This window comes from Oncorhynchus kisutch, unplaced genomic scaffold (assembly GCF_002021735.2).
Source record: "Oncorhynchus kisutch isolate 150728-3 unplaced genomic scaffold, Okis_V2 Okis09a-Okis19a_hom, whole genome shotgun sequence".
Classification (NCBI taxonomy): Eukaryota; Metazoa; Chordata; class Actinopteri; order Salmoniformes; family Salmonidae; genus Oncorhynchus; species Oncorhynchus kisutch.
Window position 1 is genome coordinate 10,368,202 of NW_022261985.1, and position 18,262 is coordinate 10,386,463.

The window sequence follows — 18,262 nt, forward strand, 5'->3', positions numbered from 1 at the left end:
ATATCACACAGAGAGTTTATCTCCCTCCTACCACTACCCAGTATCTCCTAACATATTACAGAGTGTATCTCCCTCCTACCACTACCCAGTATCTCCTAACATCACACAGACAGTTTATCTCCCTCCTACCACTACCCAGTATCTCCTAACATATTACAGAGAGTTTATCTCCTTCCTACCACTACCCAGTATCTCCTAACATCACACAGAGAGTTTATCTCCTTCCTACCACTACCCAGTATCTCCTAACATATTACAGACAGTTTCTCTCCCTCCTACCACTACCCAGTATCTCCTAACTAGTTATTCCTTCTATGATTGGCCACCCCCTTCTATGATTCCTCATTTGGGCACATAGTATCAGATCTCTGCAATACCAGGAAACAAATCAGCATACTGTATAGAGTGCTTTAAAAGTGGTTTCTTTGAAATAGGTTTCTAAATGTTCCCCGTAGTACATCCAAGTTACGCTTCTTACTTCTCAAGGCTCACATCGGTGTAGTTATAATCATAGCCGAGGGATGTAGGCTCCCCTACCCCCATAGCTCCCCCACCCCCAAACTACTTCCTGCGGCTGCTATGGTTATAATGAGCATGTCATCTGTGCAGGCAGAATGAGGTGAGATTCTGGGCCTGCTGCTCCTCATCCACTCTGGTCAGATGACTCTCTCCTGGAACCCATCAGGGACATGACCCCGGTTACCCTCCCGGGTGAAAAGGACCAGTGCCTGTCCAGAGGATGAGGAAGACACAGGCTACAATGTGGAGACTTCATCATAAAGGAAAATAGCAATCTCATGTTACACTGTGTTCACCATGCCTAATGTGTAGTGTGGGATATCATTCAGTCATATTAAATAACCACCACGTCTCTTCCCAGTGTGTAATCAACCTGGCTCGTATCTGCACCTGTAAATGTGTTGTGGTATTGCAACGATCGTCTGTGGTGGAAGAAGAGGAGGACCAATGCGCAGCGTGGTAAGTGTCCATATTGATCATTTATTACCGTGAACACAAAAAAAACTAAATAATGAGAACGAAATGAAATAGTCCTGTACGGTGAATAGACAACACAGCAAACAATCGCCCACAACCACCCACAACCACCCATCACCCACAATCACCCACAATCACCCACAACCACCCACAATCACCCACAATCACCCACAACGACCCACAACCATTCATCACCCACAACCACCCACAACCACCCACAATCACCCACGATCACCCATCACCCACAATCACCCACAATCACCCACAATCACCCACAATCACCCACAACTCAAAGGTGAAAACAGGCTACCTGAGTATGGTTCTCAATCAGGGACAACCGATTGACAGCTGCCTCTGATTGAGAACCATACCAGGCCAAACACAGCAATCCCAAATCATAGAAAAAAAAGAACATAGACTGCCCACCCCAACCCACTCCCTGACCATTACTAAAACAAAGACATCACAAAGGAACTAAGGTCAGAACGTGACAGATATCCTCTGATTTATCATTCACACCACATTAACAAGTTCATATTTCCCCGGTGTGAGGCTCCTGCTCTTCACGTTGTATTCTGAGTGGCACCTGCTCGCACTGTAAAAGGAGAGAATTAAAACAGGTTGAACGTGGGCCAATCAGCTGCAGTCTTTCCCCCCCGCCTGTAGAGATATGCAGCGTGAGCATCAAAACACGGTGTCAACGTGTGATCTTCAAAAGATCCCAACCGCCGTATTAGCATAAACATGTATGATACAAGTAAGAAGTCTCAACATTCCCAAAGCCGAGCTGAGAACAAAGATACCCACAGAGAGACGCATCCCAAAGCCAAGCTGAGAACAAAGATACCCACAGAGAAATGCATCCCAAAGCCAAGCTGAGAACAAAGATACCCACAGAGAGACGCATCCCAAAGCCGAACCGAAAAGAAAACTACCCACAGAGAAATTCATCTGATTTAAACCAACTAAATGCATATGAAGTATTGTGTCATCAGCAGCTGTGAGCAACACAATCAGCACACATTCATATTTACATCACAAATCAATGAAACAGATTTAAAATGGAGCCCCCTTATCTGCCTTGCTTTGTTGTCTGGCTTAACTTCCTTGAGTTTGGGCATTAGAAACAAGACGAGGGAAATAAACCACTTATCAGAACTCCTTCAGCGTCAGCGTCAGAAGAGACTTTCACTCGGAGAGTTAGGGAGAGTCAAGCTACCCTCTGAGAGTTAGGGAGAGTCACTCACCTTCTTTCCCTCTGAGAGTTAGGGAGAGTCACTCACCTTCTTTCCCTCTGAGAGTTAGGGAGAGTCACTCTCCTTCTTTCCCTCTGTGAGTTAGGGAGAGTCACTCTCCTTCTTTCCCTCTGAGAGTTAGGGAGAGTCACTCTCCTTCCTTCCCTCTGAGAGTCAGGGAGAGTCACGTTCCCCTGAGGACCTGACCTTTGAGAGAGAAGAGGAGGGGATCAATTGCAAGCCCTGGTCGACACAACAGGTGTTTACTGATTGATAATTGATGGAGACAATAAGAACTGCAGGGACATGGATGCTTTTGTTGTCTCTCTCATGTTTTTCCCAAAGAGCAACACGGCTTGGTTTATAGTTTCTGACTTATCCAAGAAGACCAAAGCCTCAGAATTGTATAACAGAGATCCATTCAGCTGTCTGGGGGTGATAGATCCAAAGGAAAATATCTTTAGAAATGCTCGATCCAATATTCTGAACTACACCACGCTCCATTATTCTGAACTACAACACCACGCTCCATTATTCTGAACTACAACACCCTGCTCCATTATTCTGAACTATGACACCACGCTCCATTATTCTGAACTACTACACCACGCTCCATTATTCTGAACTACAACACCACGCTCCATTATTCTGAACTACTACACCACGCTCCATTATTCTGAACTACTACTACACCACGTTCCATTATTCTGAACTACAACACCACGCTCCATTATTCTGAACTACAACACCACGCTCCATTATTCTGAACTACTACACCACCCTGCTCCATTATTCTGAACTACTACACCACCCTGCTCCATTATTCTGAACTACTACACCACACTCCATTATTCTGAACTACTACAACACCCTGCGCCATTATTCTGAACTACAACACCACACTCCATTATTCTGAACTACTACACCACTTTCCATTATTATGAACTACAACACCCTGCTCCATTATTCTGAACTACAACACCCTGCTCCATTATTCTGAACTACTACACCCTTCTCCATTATTCTGAACTACTACCCCACGCTCCATTATTCTGAACTACAACACCACGCTCCATTATTCTGAACTACTACACCCTGCTCCATTATTCTGAACTACTACACCACGCTCCATTATTCTGAACTACTACAACATGCTCCATTATTCTGAACTACTACACCCTGCTCCATTATTCTGAACTACTACACCACGCTCCATTATTCTGAACTACTACTACACCACGTTCTATTATTCTGAACTACAACACCACGCTCCATTATTCTGAACTACTACACCACGCTCCATTATTCTGAACTACTACACCACCCTGCTCCATTATTCTGAACTACTACACCACACTCCATTATTCTGAACTACTACAACACCCTGCTCCATTATTCTGAACTACTACACCACGCCCCATTATTCTGAACTACAACACCACACTCCATTATTCTGAACTACTACACCACTTTCCATTATTCTGAACTACAACACCCTGCTCCATTATTCTGAACTACAACACCCTGCTCCATTATTCTGAACTACTACACCCTTCTCCATTATTCTGAACTACTACCCCACGCTCCATTATTCTGAACTACAACACCACGCTCCATTATTCTGAACTACTACACCCTGCTCCATTATTCTGAACTACTACACCACGCTCCATTATTCTGAACTACTACACCATGCTCCATTATTCTGAACTACTACACCCTGCTCCATTATTCTGAACTACTACACCACGCTCCATTATTCTGAACTACTACACCACGCTCCATTATTCTGAACTACTACACCACGCTCCATTATTCTGAACTACTACTATACCACGCTCCATTATTCTGAACTACAACACCACGCTCCATTATTCTGAACTACTACAGCACCCTGCTCCATTATTCTGAACTACTACACCACACTCCATTATTCTGAACTACTACAACACCCTGCTCCATTATTCTGAACTACTACACCACGCTCCATTATTCTGAACTACTACACCCTGCTCCATTATTCTGAACTACTACACCACGCTCCATTATTCTGAACTACTACACCCTGCTCCGTTATTCTGAACTACTACACCACACTCCATTATTCTGAACTACTACACCACACTCCATCTGTCTCCCTACTGCTGGGCAGTAACAGACACACTCTATCTCTCTCTTTTGATCTATCTCTCTCTCTCTCTCTTCATATTGCTACCTCATACATCATCTAGGAACTGCAAAAATTGTGATGACATGATCCATCATTGCTTTTATGTGTCTGTGTGGTGGTGGACCTGTTATCACCAGCAAGACCTGGCCTGTTATCACCAGCAACACAAGGGCTGTTATCACCAGCAACACAAGGGCTGTTATCACCAGCAAGACCTGGGCTGTTAACACCAGCAACACCAGGGCTGTTATCACCAGCAACACCAGGGCTGTTAGCACCAGCAACACAAGGGCTGTTATCACCAGCAACACAAGGGCTGTTATCACTAGCAACACCAGGGCTGTTGGCACTAGCAACACCAGGGCTGTTATCACTAGCAACACCATGGCTGTTATCACTAGCAAAAACCAGGCCTGTTATCACCAGCAACACCAGGGCTGTTGTCACTAGCAACACCAGGGCTGTTATCACCAGCAACACCAGGGCTGTTTTCACCAGCAACACCGGGGCTGTTATCACCATCAACACCAGGGCTGGTATCACCAGCAACACTGGGGCTAGTGGTTAGAGGAAGGGTAGCCTAGTGGTTAGAGGCAGGTAGCCTAGTGGTTAGAGGCAGGTAGCCTAGTGGTTAGAGGCAGGTAGCCCAGTGGTTAGAGGCAGGTAGCCTAGTGGTTAGAGGCAGGGTAGCCTAGTGCTTAGAGGCAGGTAGCCTAGTGGTTAGAGGAAGGTAGCCTAGTGGTTAGAGGCAGGTAGCCTAGTGGTTAGAGGCAGGTAGCCTAGTGGTTAGAGGCAGGGTAGCCTAGTGGTTAGAGGCAGGTAGCCCAGTGGTTAGAGGCAGGGTAGCCTAGTGCTTAGAGGCAGGTAGCCTAGTGGTTAGAGGCAGGTAGCCTAGTGCTTAGAGGCAGGTAGCCTAGTGGTTAGAGGCAGGTAGCCTAGTGGTTAGAGGCAGGTAGCCTAGTGGTTAGAGGCAGGTAGCCTAGTGGTTAGAGGCAGGTAGCCTAGTGGTTAGAGGCAGGGTAGCCTAGTGATTAGGGAGAGACGAAGGTTGAAAGTCATGCGTCCTCCGATACACAACCCAACCAAGCCGCACTGCTTCTTAACACAGCGCGCATCCAACCCGGAAGCCAGCCGCACCAATGTGTCGGAGGAACCACCGTGCACCTGGCAACCTTGGTTAGCGTGCACTGCGCCCGGCACGCCACAGGAGTCGCTGGTGCGCGATGAGACAAGGATTTCCCTACCGGCCAAACCCTCCCTAACCCGGACGACGCTAGGCCAATTGTGCATCGCCCCACGGACCTCCCGGTCGCGGCCAGTTACGACAGAGCCTGGGCCCGAACCCAGAGTCTCTGGTTGCACAGCTGGCGCTCCCTTAACCACTATAAACCATTTTTAAGGAATTTATAAACTATTTAGAAAGCATTTTTTTTTCAACCATTCATAAACCATTTAAAATGCACTTATGAACATTTATAAACATTTATAACATTTATAAACCATTTCTAAGGCATTTCCAAACCCTGTATAATTAATTTATAAATCATTTACAAGTTATTTATAAACAATTATAATAGTTTGTCCACCATGTATTAATCATTACTCCCACGTTAGTGTTAGTAACCTAGTAATTCACACCTGTGTATCTATTCCTTTAAACGTCCTGTTGTGTGCTGGTTCTTGTCCCAGGTACTGGTACGATGTCTACCACTGGCCTGCCCGTCTTTTAGTGAGAAAGTACAGCTACAAAGCATAGACAGAGCTCACTTTAGACTAGGGGCTGCAAGAATACTCTACTAATGATCACTTACATGGTTTATTCATGTGGGAGTAATGATCAATACATGTGGAACACCTACTTTATAAATGGCTTCCGGATGGTTTATAATGGACCCTTCAAATAAAGTGTTACCCAGTTGGGTGTTGTGTGTCCTCTCTGTACCTAACCTATATTAAGTGTTGTTGGGTGTTGTGTGTCCTCTCTGTACCTAACCTATATTAAGTGTTGTTGGGTGTTGTGTGTCCTCTCTGTACCTAACCTATATTAAGTGAGGTTGGGTGTTGTGTGTCCTCTCTGTACCTAACCTATATTAAGTGTTGTTGGGTGTTGTATGTCCTCTCTGTACCTAACCTATATTAAGTGAGGTTGGGTGTTGTGTGTCCTCTCTGTACCTAACCTATATTAAGTGTTGTTGGGTGTTGTGTGTCCTCTCTGTACCTAACCTATATTAAGTGAGGTTGGGTGTTGTGTGTCCTCTCTGTACCTAACCTATATTAAGTGAGGTTGTGACAACGTCGCCACTGTCCTGTAGCCACTGGCCTAGTTGTCACCTGCAGACTACCTGGGATTCGACACACAGCTGTGTTTTTTTTGGGACCGAGCGAATAATGGACATTCAATGATAAATGGCGGCCATTATTGAAGTGTCATTTTCCTCTTGGTGTGGCTCCATTCTTACACCAGTCTCTAAAAGGTGGGCTTCTGCAGGTGCTTGTGATATTACAATAGATGCTACTTCACCACCTACTGTGTTCCTCCACGTTCTCCTTTATGTCATCTAGCCACCTGGACCAACAGCTGTTGATCATTAATATTAATATTATATTTGGTATTTTGTATCCGGTCGCTGTGGCCTATTTTTTTTTTTTTTGGGGGGGGGGGGGGGGGGGGGGGGGGGCGGACGTAAATCATTATTATTCAAATTATTCTTAAATGAAGCCGTAAGTTTCTATTTGAATGGCAGCAGAAAGAGTAATTAAAATCTAATTTGCCTTTCAAAACAAGTTTGTCGCCGGAGCCTTCATGTTTGGTTACTTAGTTGTAATGACTGAGTGTGTGTGTGTGTGTACGTGCGTGTGCGTGTGTGTGTGTGTGTGTGTGTGCGTGCTAGTCTGGCCATAAGGAATGAAAATGAGATCAGAGTGGGGAAAATATGCAGGCAATTAACTTTAGATGGAAATGGCTTTCTCCCGGGTGACGATAAACAGCACTTAGTTGCAGAGACATTTACCCCATTAGGTAGCCACCAATTCCTCTCCCTAGAATACCTCTTAGTCTAATCAATGTGGACTGGTTCACAAGGGGGACAAATATTTCCACCCTGAACATTTTTCTTTGGCACATTTTTCTGGAAGTAAGAGTGTCTTATTTACAAATAATGGAAGAATAAAGTGTGGGATGGAGATGGTTTACTGTAACTGAGGGGTGTGGCTATGGTATAGGTATCTGTTATTACACTCATTAACTTTATACCCTCTGGGTCTAGGAGTGGAACTGCAGATTAAATGGAATGCCATTGTCCAGAGAGTTCTAAATATTCTGTAGTATTCTAAATGTCCTGTAGTATTCTAAATATTCTGTAGTATTCTAAATGTTCTGTAGTATTCTAAATATTCTGTAGTATTCTAAATGTCCTGTAGTATTCTAAATGTCCTGTAGTATTCTAAATGTTCTGTAGTATTCTAAATGTTCTGTAGTATTCTAAATATTCTGTAGTATTCTAAATGTCCTGTAGTATTCTAAATGTCCTGTAGTATTCTAAATGTTCTGTAGTATTCTAAATGTTCTGTAGTATTCTAAATGTCCTGTAGTATTCTAAATGTCCTGTAGTATTCTAAATGTTCTGTAGTATTCTAAATGTTCTGTAGTATTCTACATGTTATGTAGTATTCTAAATGTCCTGTACTATTCTAAATGTTCTGTAGTATTCTAAATGTTCTGTAGTATTCTAAATGTTCTGCAGTATTCTAAATGTTCTGCAGTATTCTAAATGTTCTGTAGTATTCTAAATGTTCTGCAGTATTCTAAATGTTCTGTAGTATTCTAAATGTTCTGTAGTATTCTAAATGTTCTGTAGTATTCTAAATGTTCTGCAGTATTCTAAATGTTCTGCAGTATTCTAAATGTTCTGTAGTATTCTAAATGTTCTGCAGTATTCTAAATGTTCTGTAGTATTCTAAATGTTCTGTAGTATTCTAAATGTTCTGCAGTATTCTAAATGTTCTGTAGTATTCTAAATGTTCTGTAGTATTCTAAATGTCATGTAGTATTCTAAATGCTCCGTAGGATTCTAAATGTTCTGTAGTATTCTAAATGTTCTGTAGTATTCTAAATGTCCTGTAGTATTCTAAATGTTCCGCAGGGTTCTAAATGTTCCGTAGTGTTCTAAACGTTCTGTAGTTTTCTAAATGTTCTGCGGGATTCTAAATGTTCTGCGGGATTCTAAATGTTTTATTGTGGATCTTCCTCATTCATTGGCTGGAGTGATTATGATTGGTCAGAGGGTTTGGGGGGGGGGGGGTGTTAGAGGGAGTCTGGGGGGGGTGATCATTGATCCAGGGTCCGTAAGGACTTCGTCTCACCCATCCATCACTCCCCACTGCCAGGTCCTGGGAATGATTCCTCACCCCTGCCCAGGGGGGAGACGGGTAGAGAGGGAGAGAGCAGGTGAGAAGAGAGGGTGAAGACAGAGTGAGTGATTGTAGATTGAGTGCAGGAAAAACTCAGAAGGGTAAAAAAAGCCTGAAGTCATAACTTCAGTGTTCCACATAAATGAACATCAGTTCTCCTTCGCTGTTGTTTTGGTCCAGGCTCTCCTCCGGAGGGATGAATGGATCCTTTAAGGACCTGGAGAGTTAATGAATAGGTCTGGCTGGATAAAGATGGCTGGACTGAATGAGGCCCTGTACCGTCTCTGAAGATCCTGTTTAATTAGTGTTGAATCCCCTGTTAAAGACCAGAGCAAAGCCTCCCTTTGATAAAGGTAATTAGATATTGACTATGTTGCTGATCCAATATCATCTCGCCTCTTCAAAGGGAACTTCCAGAAGGAGTCATCAATGTAATGTTATGTAGGAGGAGGAGCTGCAGTCCTCCAGTGTGTGTGCACAGTATGTGGTCGGGGTGTTTGTGTGGTCGGGGGTGGGGGGTGATCGGTGTGGGTGTGTGTGTGTGTGGTCGGGGTGTGTGTATGCGGTCGGGGGGGGTGTGTGTGTGCACAGTATGTGTTAATCCATGCCTGTGAGTGTCCCCATAGAGCTCTGGTCAGGAGAAGTACTCTATAGGGAGCAGGGTGCTATTTGGGATACACAGACTGTTCTAACATACTGTATAGTGATGAGAAACTTCACCTGGCCACAGACAGACTGTTAGAACATACTGTACAGTGATGAGAAACTTCACCTGGCCACAGACAGACTGTACAGTGGTGAGAAACTTCACCTGGCCACAGACAGACTGTTATAACATAATGTACCCTGATGAGAAACGTCACCTTTAAAACACACACAGTGTGGCCAGAGGAGAATCAGGAACATTCTCTGTAGATTTGATGTGAAAATGAAACAGGTGATGTTGTCTGTCAGAGAACGGAGAAGGGTGATACTGCTTTCAGGAGCATTATCACTGAGGGGTTGAGTTAGAAGCCCTACTGGACAGGTAATGTTGCCTGTCAGAGAACAGAGAAGGGTGATACTGCTTTCAGGAGCATTATCACTGAGGGGTTGAGTTAGAAGCCCTACTGGACAGGTAATGTTGCCTGTCAGAGAACGGAGAAGGGTGATACTGCTTTCAGGAGCATTATCACTGAGGGGTTGAGTTAGAAGCACTATTGCAGGGATTTACATTTGAAATCCCTTGTTCAAAGTAGGTTTCAAAAGAAGCGAAACAAAGTTTCACAGAGGAGTGTCGTTTTTTCAAACTATAGATGAATAAGAGCAGGAAAAATACTCGCAGGAAGAAAATAAAGAAAATGACTAAACATTTTGCTACAGATGCGCATTTTAATTGGACCCGACTTCTCACAGAAGGAAAATAATCCCGAGGGGAATGTCAATGATGTGGATTATAATGAATGGACGCTGTTGTGGGGTTGATACAGTTATTCGTTAGGGCAAATCAAGTCTGACATTTTTTAAGTGGAAATTACAAACTTCAGTATCCGGTTATAACCTTGATTCCACTACAGTTTGCATTTCCTGCTGCTCTGCTACATTCTCCTCTACAACAGAGTGACCGTAGGGTGGCGCTCGTTTGGCCCAGGGTAGTCAGGGTTTGGCCCAGGGTAGTCAGGGTTTGGCCCAGGGTAGTCCGGGTTTGTCCCAGGGTAGTCCATGTTTGGCCCAGGGTAGTCCGGGTTTGGCCCAGGGTAGTCCATGTTTGGCCGGGGTAGTCCGGGTTTGGCCCAGGGTAGTCCATGTTTGGCCGGGGTAGTCCGGGTTTGTCCCAGGGTAGTCCATGTTTGGCCCAGGGTAGTCCGGGTTTGGCCCAGGGTAGTCCATGTTTGGCCGGGGTAGTCCGGGTTTGTCCCAGGGTAGTCCATGTTTGGCCCAGGGTAGTCCGTGTTTGTCCCAGGGTAGTCCATGTTTGGCCCAGGGTAGTCCGGGTTTGGCCCAGGGTAGTCCATGTTTGGCCGGGGTAGTCCGGGTTTGGCCCAGGGTAGTCCATGTTTGGCCGGGGTAGTCCGGGTTTGTCCCAGGGTAGTCCATGTTTGGCCCAGGGTAGTCCGGGTTTGGCCCAGGGTAGTCCATGTTTGGCCGGGGTAGTCCGGGTTTGTCCCAGGGTAGTCCATGTTTGGCCCAGGGTAGTCCGTGTTTGTCCCAGGGTAGTCCATGTTTGGCCCAGGGTAGTCCGGGTTTGGCCCAGGGTAGTCCATGTTTGGCCGGGGTAGGCCGTCATTGTAAATACGAATTTGTTCTTAACTGACTTGCCTAGTTATATAAAAGTTAAATAAAAAATGTAACTTAAAATTCCATTAGGTTTTAGCAGATCTGTACATACAGCATTCAGAAAGTATTCAGACCCTTTGACTATTTCCAAATGTTGTTAATTAAGTTACAGCCATATTCTAAAATGGATTCAATTGTGTTTTCTTTCCCATCATCAATCTACACACAATAGCCCATAATGACAAAGCAAAAACCTTATTCTTTTTTACATTTGGCAAATATATTGCAAATAAAAATGTAGATATCACATTTCCATCAGTTTTCAGACCCTTTAATGACATCACAATACCCCATAATGACATCACAATACCCCATAATGACATCACAATACCCCATAATGACATCACAATACCCCATAATGACATCACAATACCCCATAATGACATCACAATACCCCATAATGGCAAAGCAAATATAACATTTACAGAAGTTTTCAGACCCTTTACTCAGTACTTTGTTGAAGCACCTTTTGTCAGTGATTACAGTCTCGAGTCTTCTTGGGTATGAGGCTTCAAGCTTGGCACAACTGTATTTGAGGAGTTTCTCCCATTCTTCTCTGCAGATCCTCTCAAGCTCTGTCAGGTTGGATGGGAAGCGTTGCTGTACAGCTATTTTCAGGTTTCTCCAGGGATGTTCAATCGAGTTCAAGTCCGGGCTCTGGCTGGGCCACTAAAGGACATTCAGAGACTTGTCCCGAAGCCACTCCTGCATTGTCTTGGCTGTGTGCTTAGGGTCGTTGTCCTGTTAGAAGGTGAACATTCGCCCCAGTCTGAGATCCTGAGTGCTCTGGAGCAGATTTCCTCATCAAGGATCTCTCTGTACTTTGCTCCGTTCATCTTTCCCTCGATCCTGACCAGTCTCCCAGCCCCTGCCGCTGAAAAATATCCCCACAACACGAACCTGCCACCACCATGCTTCACCGTAGGGATGGAGCCTGATTTCCTCCAGACGTGACTCTTGGCATTCAGGCCAAATAGTTCAAACTTCGTTTCATCAGACCAGAGAATCTAGTTTCTCATGATCTGAGTGTATACTGAGGAGTGGCTTCCGTCTGGCCACTCCACCTTAAAGGCCTAATTGGTGGAATGTTGCGGAGATGGTTGTCCTTCTAAAATGTTCGCCCACAGAAGAACTATGGAGCTCTGTCAGAGTGACCACCGAGTTTTTTGTCACCTCCCTGACCAAGGCCCTTCTCCCCTGATTGCTCAGTTTGGCCGGTAGCCAGCTGTAGGAAGAGTCTAGGTGGTTACAAACTTTTTCCATTTAAGAATGATGGAGGCCACTGTGTTCTCGGGGACCTTCAATGCTGCTGAAATGTTTTGGTGCCCTTCCCCAGAGCTGTGCCTCGACACAATCCTGTCTCGGAGCTCTACAGAGCTCCTTCGACCTCATGGCTTGGTTATCTCTCTGACATGCACTGGCGTCTGTGGGACCTTTATATAGACAGGTTTGCCTTTCCAAATCATGTCCAATCAATTGAATTTACCACATGTGGACTCCAATCAAGTTGTAGAAACATCTCAAGGATGATGAATGGAAACAGCTCCATATGCAAATATTTCTAAAAACCTGTTTTCACTCTTTCGTTATGGGGTATTGTGATGTCATTATGGGGTATTGTGATGTCATTATGGGGTATTGTGATGTCATTATGGGGTATTGTGTGTAGAATGATGAAGGAAAACTTTATTCTATCCATTTTAGAATGAGGCTGTAATGTAACAAAATGTGGAAAAAGTCAAGGTGTCTGAATACCATAAAATGTTGGCTGCCCCATACACTGTATGTGTATATATATATATATATATATATATATATATAAATATATACGTATATGTTGATTCAACGTACAATTGTAAGCTGCAATAGGATTGTGACTTAGCTCAACATTTGAGCATTTAGCTCAACCAACATACATTCTCAAGTTGAATTGAACATTCACTCAACTTGACCTTTTAGGTTGAGTGAACAAACAATTCAATTTAAGAATTTGTTATACTCTATTTGCATATTTCCCGGTGTGGCTTTCCATTGGAGTGAATTGGAGTTACCACGCATTCCTGTATTTGTTAGCAACAGACACATGGTTGTTGTATTCAAAGGCTTTCAGTAGTATGAAAACAAACAGCCCGTCTATGAAAACAGACAGCCTGCCTATGAAAACAGACAGCCTGCCTATGAAAAGAAACAGCCCGTCTATGAAAACAGACAGCCTGCCTATGAAAACAAACAGCCTGTCTATGAAAACAAACAGCCTGTCTATGAAAACAGACACCCTGTCTATGACGAATGCAGAGATGAGCAGATAGTGAATACAGAATATCCTCTCTGTGGCTGTCGTCGATCTGTGATTGTGGGTCCGTGGTGACCCTGTAGCGTGTAGGAATGTACACACACACGCACACACACACACAACCGTGACCTCTGTAGTCCTCACACGCCAATCTCCAGTCTATAAACACAGACGGCCGTCACCTTTGACCTCACACGGCTAAATCACAGACCCCTCGGACACTCAGACAGATTGTTTACATAAGAGGTTTTAGTGAAGTGGCTTCCATGGTAGGCTGCGTTTCTGTTTTATCATGGAACGTGGTCTCCCTGCAAACACGGCTTGGAGGAAAGCATTGTTAGCGTCTCTGTGATACTAGTTGGTTGGCCAAGTACTCAGGGCACAGCAACAGTCTAGCTCAAAAAGAGACAGAGAGAGAGACGGAGAAGACAGAATAGACCGAGACAGAGACAGAATAGACCGAGACAGAGACAGAATAGACCGAGACAGGTGGAGAGAGAGAATAGACCAAGAGAGAAGACAGAAAGAGAGAGAGAGATGACAGAATAGACTGAGACAGTGGGAGAGACAGAATAGACTGAGACAGTGGGAGAGACAGAATAGACAGAGACAGAAAGAGAGAGAGAGAGAAGACAGAATAGACAGAGACAGAAAGAGAGAGAGAGAAGACAGAATAGACAGAGACAGAAAGAGAGAGAGAGAAGACAGAATAGACAGACAGGTGGAGAGAGAGAGATGACAGAATAGACCGAGACAGAAAGAGAGAGAGAGAAGAAAGAATAGACAGAGACAGAAAGAGAGAGAGAGAAGACAGAATAGACTGAGACAGTTGGAGAGACAGAATAGACCAAGAGAGAAGACAGAAAGAGAGAGAGACAGAGCTACAGACATACTCAGCGTGAGCTCCTGAGTTATTTTTAGGTAAACACTCAAATCTAAAAATAAATCAACTCTATTCAATCAGAATATTTAAAAAGTTACTTTGCGCCTCAAAATAAGAAGTTTTGACGTCTAGTTAGCTAGCCAGAAAAGAATGTAGCTAGAACAAACCTAGCAAGGGGAGTTAATGTAACTACATCAAACGACCAAAATGAGTGAGTAAACCACAAAGGAACGTTAAACGTATCTTCTGTTTAGCTGTTTTTTTTTTAGCTAGCAACAGCAGCAGAAAAACAAAAAATGGTTGCCATGGCAACGGTGCAGCAGATCCCACAGGCACCATGCCCCTACTCTACTAAAGGGGAAGCCAGAAAACCTTTTCGCAGACCTCCACAAAAACGGTGATGTGAGGTATCTCATCTTTCTCACTGACCAGCCAATTGACAAATCCTATTTTAATAGTTCTTGTTGGATTGTGGGTGTTTATCTAATTTAGCATTTTACAAGAATGAAGTCCTTGGTCTGAAGAGCAGAAACCCAGACTTCCTGAAAGAAAATGATGTTGGTATTGTAGTAGTACAGGAAACATAGTGCAGAGGTAACGTTTCCACTAGCTGTCCACTAGGTTAGAGGGAGATAATAGTATCCAGCAAATTAAAAAGAATCACACAGGGCAGAGACTCAGGACAGGGCAGAGACTCAGGACAGGGCAGAGACTCAGGACAGGGCAGAGACTCAGGGCAGGGCAGAGACTCAGGACAGGGCAGAGACTCAGGACAGGGCAGAGACTCAGGACAGGGCAGAGACTCAGGGCAGGGCAGAGACTCAGGACAGGGCAGAGACTCAGGACAGGGCAGAGACTCAGGACAGGGCAGAGACTCAGGGCAGGGCAGAGACTCAGGACAGGGCAGAGACTCAGGACAGGGCAGAGACTCAGGGCAGGGCAGAGACTCAGGACAGGGCAGAGACTCAGGACAGGGCAGAGACTCGGGACAGGGCAGAGACTCGGGACAGGGCAGAGACTCGGGGCAGGGCAGAGACTCGGGGCAGGGCAGAGACTCAGGACAGGGCAGAGACTCAGGACAGGGCAGAGACTCAGGACAGGGCAGAGACTCAGGATAGGACAGAGACTCAGGACAGGGCAGAGACTCGGGACAGGGAAGAGACTCGGGACAGGGCAGAGACTCGGGACAGGGCAGAGACTCGGGGCAGGGCAGAGACTCGGGACAGGGCAGAGACTCAGGGCAGGGCAGAGACTCAGGGCAGGGCAGAGACTCAGGACATGGCAGAGACTCAGGACATGGCAGAGACTCAGGACATGGCAGAGACTCAGGACAGGGCAGAGACTCAGGACAGGCAGAGACTCAGGACAGGGCAGAGACTCAGGACAGGGCAGAGACTCAGGACAGGGCAGAGACTCAGGATAGGACAGAGGCTCAGGACAGGGCAGAGACTCAGGACAGGGAAGAGACTCAGGACAGGGCAGAGACTCGGGGCAGGGCAGAGACTCGGGGCAGGGCAGAGACTCAGGACAGGGCAGAGACTCAGGACAGGGCAGAGACTCAGGACAGGGCAGAGACTCAGGACAGGGCAGAGACTCAGGACAGGGCAGAGACTCAGGACAGGGCAGAGACTCGGGGCAGGGCAGAGACTCAGGACAGGGCAGAGACTCAGGACAGGGCAGAGACTCAGGACAGGGCAGAGACTCAGGATAGGACAGAGACTCAGGACAGGGCAGAGACTCAGGACAGGGAAGAGACTCAGGACAGGGCAGAGACTCGGGGCAGGGCAGAGACTCAGGACAGGGCAGAGACTCAGGACAGGGCAGAGACTCAGGACAGGGCAGAGACTCAGGGCAGGGCAGAGACTCAGGATAGGACAGAGACTCAGGACAGGGCAGAGACTCAGGACAGGGCAGAGACTCAGGACAGGGCAGAGACTCAGGACAGGGCAGAGACTCAGGGCAGGGCAGAGACTCGGGACAGGGCAGAGACTCGGGACAGGGCAGAGACTCGGGGTAGGGCAGAGACTCGGGGCAGGGCAGAGACTCAGGACAGGGCAGAGACTCAGGACAGGGCAGAGACTCAGGACAGAGCAGAGACTCAGGATAGGACAGAGACTCAGGACAGGGCAGAGACTCGGGACAGGGAAGAGACTCGGGACAGGGCAGAGACTCGGGACAGAGCAGAGACTCGGGGCAGGGCAGAGACTCGGGACAGGGCAGAGACTCAGGGCAGGGCAGAGACTCAGGGCAGGGCAGAGACTCAGGACATGGCAGAGACTCAGGACATGGCAGAGACTCAGGACATGGCAGAGACTCAGGACAGGGCAGAGGACTCAGGACAGGGCAGAGACTCAGGACAGGGCAGAGACTCAGGACAGGGCAGAGACTCAGGACAGGGCAGAGACTCAGGACAGGGCAGAGACTCAGGACAGGGCAGAGACTCAGGATAGGACAGAGGCTCAGGACAGGGCAGAGACTCAGGACAGGGAAGAGACTCAGGACAGGGCAGAGACTCGGGGCAGGGCAGAGACTCGGGGCAGGCAGAGACTCAGGACAGGGCAGAGACTCAGGACAGGGCAGAGACTCAGGACAGGGCAGAGACTCAGGACAGGGCAGAGACTCAGGACAGGGCAGAGACTCGGGGCAGGGCAGAGACTCAGGGCAGGGCAGAGACTCAGGACAGGGCAGAGACTCAGGACAGGGCAGAGACTCAGGGCAGGGAAGAGACTCAGGGCAGGGCAGAGACTCAGGACAGGGCAGAGACTCAGGGCAGGGCAGAGACTCAGGACAGGGTAGAGACTCAGGTTCTGTCAGACCTGGGCTCTGACCGTTAACCACAGGTTCTGTCAGACCTGGGCTCTGACCGTTAACCACAGGTTCTGTCAGACCTGGGCTCTGACCATTAATCACAGGTTCTGTCAGACCTGGGCTCTGACCGTTAACCACAGGTTCTGTCAGACCTGGGCTCTGACCGTTAACCACAGGTTCCGTCAGACCTGGGCTCTGACCGTTAACCACGGGTTCTGTCAGACCTGGGCTCTGACCGTTAACCACAGGTTCTGTCAGACCTGGGCTCTGACCGTTAACCACAGGTTCTGTCAGACCTGGGCTCTGACCGTTAACAACAGGTTCTGTCAGACCTGGGCTCTGACCGTTAACAACAGGTTCTGTCCGACCTGGGCTCTGACCGTTAATCACAGGTTCTGTCTGGGCTCTGACCGTTAATCACAGGTTCTGTCAGACCTGGGCTCTGACCGTTAATCACAGGTTCTGTCAGACCTGGGCTCTGACCGTTAACCACAGGTTCTGTCAGACCTGGGCTCTGACCGTTAACCACAGGTTCTGTTAGACCTGGGCTCTGACCGTTAACAACAGGTTCTGTCAGACCTGGGCTCTGACCGTTAACAACAGGTTCTGTCAGACCTGGGCTCTGACCGTTAACAACAGGTTCTGTCCGACCTGGGCTCTGACCGTTAATCACAGGTTCTGTCTGGGCTCTGACCGTTAATCACAGGTTCTGTCAGACCTGGGCTCTGACTGTTAACCACAGGTTCTGTCAGACCTGGGCTCTGACCGTTAACCACAGGTTCTGTCAGACCTGGGCTCTGACCGTTAACCACAGGTTCTGTCAGACCTGGGCTCTGACCATTAACAACAGGTTCTGTCAGACCTGGGCTCTGACCGTTAACCACAGGTTCTGTCAGACCTGGGCTCTGAACGTTAACCACAGGTTCTGTCAGACCTGGGCTCTGATCGTTAACAACAGGTTCTGTCAGACCTGGGCTCTGAACGTTAACCACAGGTTCTGTCAGACCTGGGCTCTGATCGTTAACAACAGGTTCTGTCAGACCTGGGCTCTGATCGTTAACAACAGGTTCTGTCAGACCTGGGCTCTGATCATTAACAACAGGTTCTGTCAGACCTGGGCTCTGACCATTAACAACAGGTTCTGTCAGACC

The 18,262-nt window shown here is 46.8% G+C and overlaps 1 protein-coding gene across 1 annotated transcript; it reads right to left on the minus strand.

The window, feature by feature from the left end:
• Positions 1-10,400: 10,400 nt before the first annotated feature.
• On the minus strand, positions 10,401-11,054 carry LOC116360530 (MAPK-interacting and spindle-stabilizing protein-like). Its single transcript, XM_031815235.1, has one exon. The coding sequence runs from the start codon at positions 11,052-11,054 to the stop codon at positions 10,401-10,403; it is 654 nt and encodes a 217-aa protein (XP_031671095.1).
• Between the last annotated feature and the right edge of the window lie 7,208 nt (positions 11,055-18,262).